The sequence below is a fragment of the Aplysia californica genome, unplaced genomic scaffold, assembly GCF_000002075.1.
Source record: "Aplysia californica isolate F4 #8 unplaced genomic scaffold, AplCal3.0 scaffold00098, whole genome shotgun sequence".
Taxonomy (NCBI): domain Eukaryota; kingdom Metazoa; phylum Mollusca; class Gastropoda; order Aplysiida; family Aplysiidae; genus Aplysia; species Aplysia californica.
In genome coordinates, this window is record NW_004797368.1 from 1313073 (window position 1) to 1322850 (window position 9778).

At 40.3% G+C, this 9778-nt stretch overlaps 1 protein-coding gene across 1 annotated transcript in view; it reads left to right on the top strand.

Annotated features, from left to right (window-relative positions):
• Positions 1–8958, top strand: part of LOC101851114 (broad substrate specificity ATP-binding cassette transporter ABCG2) — a gene marked incomplete in the record, with an annotated part of 42038 nt that extends 33080 nt beyond the window's left edge. The window contains 7 exon segments of the mRNA XM_013080771.2: positions 1262–1347; positions 1919–2008; positions 2618–2742; positions 3868–4022; positions 5537–5626; positions 6491–6546; positions 8451–8958. Of these exon segments, the coding sequence (XP_012936225.1) occupies positions 1262–1347; positions 1919–2008; positions 2618–2742; positions 3868–4022; positions 5537–5626; positions 6491–6546; positions 8451–8601 (753 nt within the window).
• Positions 8959–9778: the final 820 nt, after the last annotated feature.

The window sequence follows — 9778 nt, forward strand, 5'->3', positions numbered from 1 at the left end:
GGGGGGGATGGGATCTTATATTGTCTGTATTCTTCAGTCTATTTTGTAGTGGTGGGGAGAGAATTTTGTAATGCACCATCTAATTTGGAAGGGGAGGACGGGAGATATTCTTTTGCACTCATCAATCTGGTTGGGGTAGAGAGGAGGGGAGACCCTCTTTTGCACTTATCAGTCAAAAAAGTGTGACATTACTTCTGATGAAAGAACCTCTCTAGTCTCTGTCGATGTTTGTCTTCTGTTGTTTGTCTTGACTCAGACTTGAATGAGTGGGTGGTTGGCGGGTGCTCTGGTGTGGTTTGCTTCTTCTTTCCTATCAAACATTTATCATCCTTATCTCCCCTTCCTCTTTTATGTTTGTTACTCTCTTGTAATGCCTCTAATCTTCTGGCGCTTATATGACCTTATGCAGTTGCGAGCGCCGTAAAACCCTCTACTACTAAAAAAAAAGGCTTGAATGTTTCATGCTGCCGTACTTATCTGAATGCTCAAATTGGGGTTTGTTTTTGCTCACAGACTGTGCTTTATTGTCAATGACTTAATGTAAACACTTTGGGCGCACATCAGCAAAAAAAAGAACATTTAGAAAGTGGACTGCTTCGACCTTGCCAGTTAAAACAAATACAGACTGAGATAAAACATCTCAACGGAGAGATGGAAATGCTTGATAGAACAGGATGGAGGATGGAAGAACTGACATAGAAAAAAGTAAAAGGACTCATTTTTCTGTTGACATTGAATGTCCTAGCAACTGCAAGAATGCATGGAGCATGTGGATGGCTTGATTTCTCTCATGTTGAGTTAAAATTACCATCTTTCTTGGGCGACAATGATCAAATGTTATTGTCGTTTTTTATAAACAAAGTCATAAACTGTATAAAAAACAAAGAATAGAACAAATTTGCCACGTGGTCAGGGAAAAAATGCCAATTTTCTGTTTTTTAATGTTCATGCTGTGAACTCTAATTGAAGCATCATATGATATTTCCATAACATAACTTACTTATTAGACTACTTAATATAACTCATGTGATACGAAAAGCGTGACTCAAAAGACTAGATTTTTTTTAGACAATCAAAAAGTGGTACCTTTCTTTGGATCACCATTATCCTGAGACCACTGTATTGCAAAATATTGATCAATACACTTGGATCAGAAAATGAAACGTCCAAGATTGAATAATGAGGAAGCAAAGAAAAGCTGAAGGATTCTGCTTCATTTTGCTGCCTCTGACTGTAACCTTCCTCACACCTCTTCCTGCAGTTGGCAACAACAATCTTCTTTGCCATCATCATCAGTGCCATCTACTGGCAGTTGGAGGAAAAACCAGGCTCAGGCTTTGCAGACAGGTAAAACATAATGATCTGTGGTTACCCTATCAGTGAGATCCTTGACATGTCAGTGTGTGGACTGTGAGGGGGTCATTCTGAATCAGATGTCTTAGAAATTGATGATTATACCTCTACTTTTTGTGCATACCATATTTTAATGCAGCAAAACTATTGGCTTTCGTGACCTCTTTAGTTGCTCATTTACCCTATGAAGTATAAATTACCTTTGTTTAACATACTTGTAGGAAAAATAATTATTGTAAAAGTTTTATCTTATCAAACTTTGTAGCTCAGCATCTAGGACTGGAAAAATTAACGTTAGTCAGAATATTGTTCTGAGATGTATCTTTGAGTTTGTCATTTACAGAATGTGTTAACAGTAGACAAGACTGCTTATTTAAGTGTCATTCATTGTAGAAAATCGTGCTGAACTAAGCCAAGGTATTTTAAAATGTTAACAAAAAATGTTTTGTCTTTACATTGCAAACTGAAGACTCTTGAATGTTTTATGGATTTTGAAAAAAAGTTTTTAAAGACCTCCCTTTTACCTAAAATCATTTTTTAACATTGATCAAAACTTGATTTTCAGGAAAGGCGTTTTCTTTTTCCTGGTTATGAACCAGCTGTTTCTCAACATGTCAGCGGTAGAGGTTTTCATCAACGAGAGAAAGATTTTCATGTAAGTTGTCTTTCTGTCTCAAGTTTTATTGTGTTTTTTTCTTTGTGTCTGATGTCATAGATACATGTGTCATGCTTGTCTCTGAGCGTATTGTGATCTTTTTTTGCGGCATCTCATAACTGGGTCAGTATCTACAGAACAAAAAATTAAATGTTAATGCCATGAAAAGTCAATACAAAACTTTATATGGTTCGGAAGAAATAAACTTTCGATAAGCATTTTCTTTGCGAATACAAGCTGGAAGATGTTTTTATTCAGAGGCCTAGAAGTTTTTGAGGATGCTTGTTATGTTTTCAGGTGTGCTTTTTCGCTGTTCCATTTGTCACAGTCTCTTGTATCTTCTAGGGAGAATTTATACTTTTCATAGTATTGTTTTCTACTCTTATATAATGAGTTACTAGTTTCATTAGACATTTTTCTGTTCGTTTCACTGATGTTTAATCTGATCATCATCAATGTTTTTGTCATCCTGCACCAGGGTATATGCCACAAACAAACACTTTCCACCTTTCTCTATCCTGGGCTAGCCTTTTAATGTCTTCCCCCTTTTCTGTACTATGTGTAATCTACCAATCCCAAAAATGTTCACAATCGTACTTTATGTCTCAGGCATGAAAACATCAGCGGCTTCTACCGAGTGTCCGTCTACTTCCTGGTCAAGATTTTCTTCGACATGTTGCCACTGCGACTCATCCCAGTGGTTGTTATGTCCCTCATTGTCTACTTTACCGTGGGTAAGTGACGAGTTTTTCTTGTGCGTGGTTGGCGGGTGCTCTGGTGTGGTTTGCTCCTTCTTTCGTATCAAACATCTATCATCTTTATCTTTCCTTTTTTTTTGTGCTTGTTATTCTCTTGTAACACCTCTAATCTCCGGCACTTATATGACTTAATTGTGTTGCAAGTGCTAAAAAACACTTAATAAAAACATAATAAGGGTTTTTTTTTGTTTGTCCATCAGCTGACTGGAGAAAAATTAAAATGGGCTCTTTAAACTTCAGCACATCATCATCATTGCCTTTCTCACTCTGCATCAGGGCATAGGCCATGAACAAACACTTTCCACCTTCCCCTATCCTGGGCTAGCCTTGTACGTAAGTTTATTCCTCCAGGTTCCACAAATTTCAGCACACAAGACAATAATTACTATCACGTACATGAGCTGCTTTTCGTTATGTTGACCAGTGGACATGGAATGAGCATTTGAGCACAACCCTTCAGGGAGGGAGATTAAATTGTACTAGGGGAAAAGTTGTAGTGCTCTCCTACCATCTGCCTCCCCTCCCCGAAATGTTATCTGGGCCATCATCTGTCCCTCTCCTTTGAGCTTTACGAATAGGTGGTAAGATCAGCGTAAAATATATCAAAAAGAAGGTTTAACTCTCACTTATATACCCTCCTGGAAATCTCTTATCATGATGTTCCTTCGTCTCTCACCAAAAAGTGGTAAGAATAATGTAAAATGTATGAAAAAGAAGTTTAACTCTCATTCATACATCCTCCTGGAAATCAATTGTTATGATGTTCCTCTGTCCTTCACCTACAGGTGGTGAAATAAACACATAAGCTGTGTTTGAAAAATATTAAAACTGTCACTTATTCCTTTGTCTTCTATTCTCTCACACCCCCCCCCCCAAGAAATTTGTAACTATGTTGATAATCCTCTGTCTCTCCAGCAGGTGGTTGGCGGATGCTCTGGTGTGGTTTGTTCCTTCTTTCCTATTGTACAACTATTGTCCTGATCTCTCCTCTATTTTTTGGTGTTTATTACTGTCTATTCTTCGGCACTTATATGACCACATTGTGTTGCAAGTGCCGTAAAACTCTTACTAAACCAAAATCACTATGTCTCTCCCCCCCAGGCCTACAGATGGGCGTAGACCATTTCTTCTTGTTCATGCTGGGTTTGTTCTGTGTGACAATGTCGGCAGCCAGCCTCTGCTTCTTCATCAGCTCCACTGTGCGGGTGTTCGCTGTAGCACAATTGTTGTTGGCACTGTGTTATGTGCTGATGATGGTGAGTGGGGCACAGGGAAGGGAGAGGAGGGGGGTTGTGAGTGGAGGAGGTGAAGGGAGTGGAAGGGGTTTTTAGTTGGGTAGGGGAAGGGAGAGGAGGGGGGTTGTGAGTGGGGATGGGGAAGGGAGAGGAGGTGTTCATGAGTGGATGTGAAATGAGTGGAGGGGGTCATGAGTGGATGTGTGCAGACAAGTCCACACAGATAATAATGTATTTGGTGTGTGTGTGTGTGTGTGTGTGTGTGTTTGTGTATGTGTATGTGTATGTGTGTTATGCGCTTATATGTCATTACGCTCATAAGATAATTGCCTTAGTCTTTTTGGCAGGTTCAGAGTTTTTGGTTTGGAAATGAAGAGCAGAGCCATCTTGGTAATATAGTTCACTTGGATCAAACAATAATCTATATTTAAAATCAACTGAGTGTACCAAAATTCAAGCATTTCACAGAGTCAGTTGCTTGAAGGAAACTTTTTTTTCTCATTTTCTCAAAATAGCTAAAAATGATTAAGGCTTAAGTGTCACAACATGGTGGAATCAGGCACTCGTCAATTTTTGGGTATGGAGTTGCTGGTTTATCTTAAAGGTTGTTCATTTGCCTTGTCAACATTTCACTGCACACCAAGATTTGACTCTTTAATTCCAACGTTAAGTCTGTGCTCCTTAACGGCTGTGAAACTTGGAAGACAATAAAGACAGTACTGAATAAAATCCAGACTTTCATCAACAGATGTATGAGGAGTATTCTAGGAATTAAGTGGCAGGATAGAATAAGAAATGAAGAACTGTGGGAAAGGACAGGACAAAAGGATATAGAAGTAGAAATAGGACTAAGAAAGTGGCGATGGATTGGACACACCTTAAGAAAGCCCAGCTGAAAGATCACAAGACAGTCACTGCAGTGGAACCCACAGGGAGCACGAGGCAGGGGTAGGCCACAGGAAACATGGATGTGATGCGTGGAAAGGGACATGAGAGAGATGAAGCTCACTTAGAACGAGCTTGGAAGGATGGCCCAGGACAGAGATAAATGGAAGGAGCTTGTATGTGGCCTATACCCAGCCAGGGGTGAAAGGCATTGATGATGATGATGATTTGCCTTGCATTTGATGAAAAAAAATATCCATTTATTTTGAATAGAAGTCGAGATATTTGCGATTGAAAGAGATGGGGTCACCTGATTTCAGAAGTAAAATTAACAAGAAAATGGTCGCCAAAGTTTGGTGACTTCCTTAGCTCAAGAGTATTTGAAAACTGCAAATTTACATTTTTCGTGCCTTTAATCAATGTGTTTCCATAAAATTCACACTGAAGAATGTTTTTGAATGGACAATCAAGGTGTTGAGTCAAAAAACAAAAATTCGAAAAAAAATCCAAACTGGCCAAAAAATGCCGATTTTTTCGATTACATTATTTTGACGAGCGCCTGATTTCACCACGATGCCTCACATATTATATCTAATGAGCATGACGCTGTGTTTCACTCTACTCACCCCTGTGTGCTCTGACGTCTCTAGCTGTTCGGAGGCTTCCTCATCAGCCTCAGCTCCATTGGGGTCTGGGTCAACTGGGCCAAGTACCTCAGCATCTTCAAGTACGGCTTAGCGGTGAGGTTTTTTCCATACTTTACTTTTCCGATCCAGCGGCCATCTGGGTTCTAGCCCTTCGGCCTGAGGTTTTTTCCCATTCACACAAATTTTCCTTATTCAGTAGGATGTAGCACCGATAGTCAAGTCATTAGTATGTCATATATTCACAACCAAAAGGGTACTGGTTTGAATTTCTGTCTGGGTTGGAGGTTGTATCCTTGGGAAAGGCAATTTACTCAAATGCAACTCACTTCATCCAGGTGGAAAGGGGTACCTGGCTTGCAGGGTGAAATATCTTATCTGTAGGTTAGTGTTTGAGCACCTGTAAAATGGCAGCTTGAATGCATCTCAGAAAGCTGAGAATATTTTTGAATGTTAAAAGGTCTGTCGGGGTAATTATAGATTGCTAAGTGCAAAGAGACTCACCCTACAAGTGTTGTCATAGTTGTTGGTTAAAAATTTTTTTAAACACTCTTTAGTCTGAGACATTTTATCAGATAAGAAAAAAAAAAAACTCTTTCCCCATTAGAGCACTTAATGAGATCTGTTTCTTTTAAAAGATTATTTTTATTCTTCTGCCCTTCTCTCCCACCGCCCCACTTCTTTACCCCTCCCCATTGTTCATATAAAAGGAAAAAAAAACTCGCTCCCGCTTAGAATACATAATGAGATCTGTATCTTATAAAAATTTCTTCTTACCCACCTGCCTTTCTCTCCTATCACCCCACTTCCTTAACCCTTCCCATTGTTCTTTTAAAAGGAAAAAAAATTCTCTTCTGGTTATAGAGATCTGTATCTTCAGAAAAATAATTTCATCTCTCTCTCTTGCCCTTCTCCCCATCCACCTTCCACGGGCGTGTGACCATGTGTGTATTTCCCCAGCTGCTGTGCATCAACGAGTTCAAGGACAGGGCCTTCTGCTCCAACGCCACCACCTGGTAGGTCAAGATTTGATCTCTTTTGGAAGGAGTTTAGACATAGAGTACAATTAACCCTATCCGTACGTCATGTTTTACTATCGTATCCATACGACGTGGGGAACTCTGTGCCACCACTTTCCAAGAGGAAATTTACTCGTTAATTCGATCCGTATGCTTTGCATAGCAGCCTGTCAAATTGATTTTTTGAGAAATACTGAAAGTTTCAAAGAAATCTTCACACTAGAAGTTTTCTAAAATGTGAAGAATACAACGCCGGGGGTACAAAATGACCCCAGGCATAATGAAAGGGTTAACTCCTGTTACAATAGACTCCTTAAAACAAAAAGATTTCTCCTAAGCTTGACCACTACACCACAAATGCCGATATTTTAGGGGTCTGTGTGTGATTTTGACTGTAGTCTAAATCAGGTTTTGATATTTTTGGTAAGCCACTTGAGTGTTCAATCTGTCATGGTTGTTTGAGAGGATATTGTTGTTGATGTTGCCTGATTTTGTCTTAGATAGTGTCAGTCCTCACCAGCAACCTCCCCACATTACCCTGGTTTGTATGGGCCTACCAATAATAATCATAATAATAGCTCGTCTGTCAATATCTGACAATAACCAATACATTGGCAGAGGGGGAATATTTCTCCAGTGAAATAGAAGAATTTGAAGAATTAAAGGTTACGACGACTTGTGGCATCTGCAGTGGTCGATGAGACCAATTCTGGCAGAGAAAAGTTTGCCACATTTTGAACATTTAAAAATGTTCACCTATAGACTATTTGAGAATATGCACACCTTGTGGGTTTCTCTCTTAGTACTGCTTGTGACAGTCGAAAAAAGAAAAAAGAGAAGTCACTCATGCTGTAAGGTGTTTGATTTAGAGAGGTTGCTCAAATAGAAGAAAAAAACAGGGGATTTCATTTTCTTTCGGTTTAAGTTGACTCTTTTGTGTGTGAATGTGTCACGTGTGTGTGTGTGTGTGTGTGTGTGTGTGTGTGTGTGTGTGTATATGTGTGTGTGTATGTGTGTGCCTGTGTATGTGTGTGCCTGTGTATGTGTGTGCGTGCGTGCATGTGTGCATGCGTGCATGTGCATGTGTGTGTGTGTATATGTGTGTTGGTAAAAGAAGTTGCATGCACATTAGATACGATGATGACTTTACTAGTGTAGTCTTACAATAGGTAAACCTTGAACGCATACATTTTTTGTTGACATAAATGAGGCAAAAATGAATACATTAGCAACATCCCTCGGTAAACTAGGTAGGCTATTCTTATAGAACATGACTTTTGCTATTTAATCTTTATTTGCTTGTTTGGTCTCGTTTCATAGTTGAAATAGATAGAGTCTACAACTCATGGTGTGATTTATAACAGTTTATTTGTTTCAAAGAAATGGTTATTGATGTTCACACAAGACTCACTAAACACATTTTAATAGTGTCATACCACTCCTGGCATATCTATGACATTTGACATCCCAACCATCACCGTTCCCTCTTTCTGTCCTTTCTTTTCACCTCCTTTCATTCTCTGTAATCATGTTGTGTCGTCTGCTTCCGTCTCCATTTTCTGCCTCCCTTTGTCCCCTCCTGCTACTCCTTGGCTCCTTCAAACTGCTCTCTTTCAGCCACACCCATGCTCTTAGGGTAGGGAAGATCGAACACCTAGCCTTCTTGGATAAAGGCAAAAAAATCTAAAGGTCATGTGTGCAAGTTGTGTCCTTTAAAGATCCCTCGGTGGTTCAAAATCAATAAGAGTAGGCTTTGGCCGCCACTCAGGCAAAATTCAAAATCAATTTCTACCAAACTGAAAAGGTTTAGTGTGTCCTGTGCGTTCATATGACCTTATGTAGTTGCGAGCGCTGTAAAACACTTACCAAAACAAAAAAAACCCCACTCTCTGTCCTTACAGTGATTACGGAAATTTTTTTCTGGAGCAACAAGAGATCGACTACAAGGATTCCTGGGATTTCTGGCACAACTATGTTGCTCTTGGCCTCATAGCCTTCATCTTACTGGCCTTGACCTACATCCAGTTGCGACTCATGAAGAAACATAACTGAGTTGGCCACAGACAACAATGATGTTTCCATCATTCCGTTGGACGACTTTTACAGACTCCAAGACAGAATGGTAGCTAGTTATACAGGTTCCTGACAATCAATACCATAATAAAAATTCAATGGCATGTTTTCATGCACATATGCATAGTTACACAGACATGTAAACACATGCATGCGTGCGCACGCACGCACGCACGCACGCACGCACGCACGCACGCACACACACACACACACATACAAAGTTCGACCGACGCACGCACGCACGCACGCACGCACGCACACACGCTCCGTAGAGATACAATGGAGAAGGATGATGACGACAGAGATAGTGAACTCATCCAACGAGCCGGCAATCTCACGCGCCACTGAGCTCACCAACACGACCGCTCTGACAGTCGTATCGAACACACGCCGGCAACTTCGTCGTGTCGGTAATCGTTGTAATACGTCGATTTCAGCCTGCTGTAAATACCTTCTTGGTTGCATTGGGAACAAGAGCTGTACCTATTCGACTCTACATACTGTTCAAACTTCACGATTTTTTTTTCGCTACTCGCAAATATTCGAAGCGTGATAGAGCCACTCGAATAATAATAATATCGTGTGATTTTTACAGTCGTTGGATTTTTGTCTCGGTTGTTACAGTAGAACTTATGTAAAAAAAAATAATAATTTTAAAAAATGGTGTAAAATACAGCAATACTATTTTCTACTATTGGTGAGTTTGAGTCTGAGTTATATGTGGAACCTACAAGACTTTAAAAACATACCTCTAGGAAGCATTCACTTCCATTCAATCAAAGATTCTCAGGGGCACTCGTGGCCTAGAGGTTAAGGTGTTGGCCTCTCATTTAAACGTCCCGGGTAGTGACCGAAAAATTTTCTTCTCTAAAATTGTCTCCTTTCACCTCCTTTTCTGCTCTCTAGCAATGCTCAGTTGTCTGCTTTCGTTTCCTCTTTCTGCCCTCACCCCCTCACCTCCTTTGCCCCCTCCTCTGGGCTCCTGACTCTTTCTGCAGCCTTTCTACTCACTACTCCTTGGCTCCTCCTTACTGCTGTCTTTCTGCCACACTCTGGTAGATCTTCTGGTAGGAAAGATCTACACCTAGCCTTCTCGGACAAGGGCAAAAAAACTCAAAGGGCCCGTGTGCAAGTTGCACACGTTAAAGATCCCTTG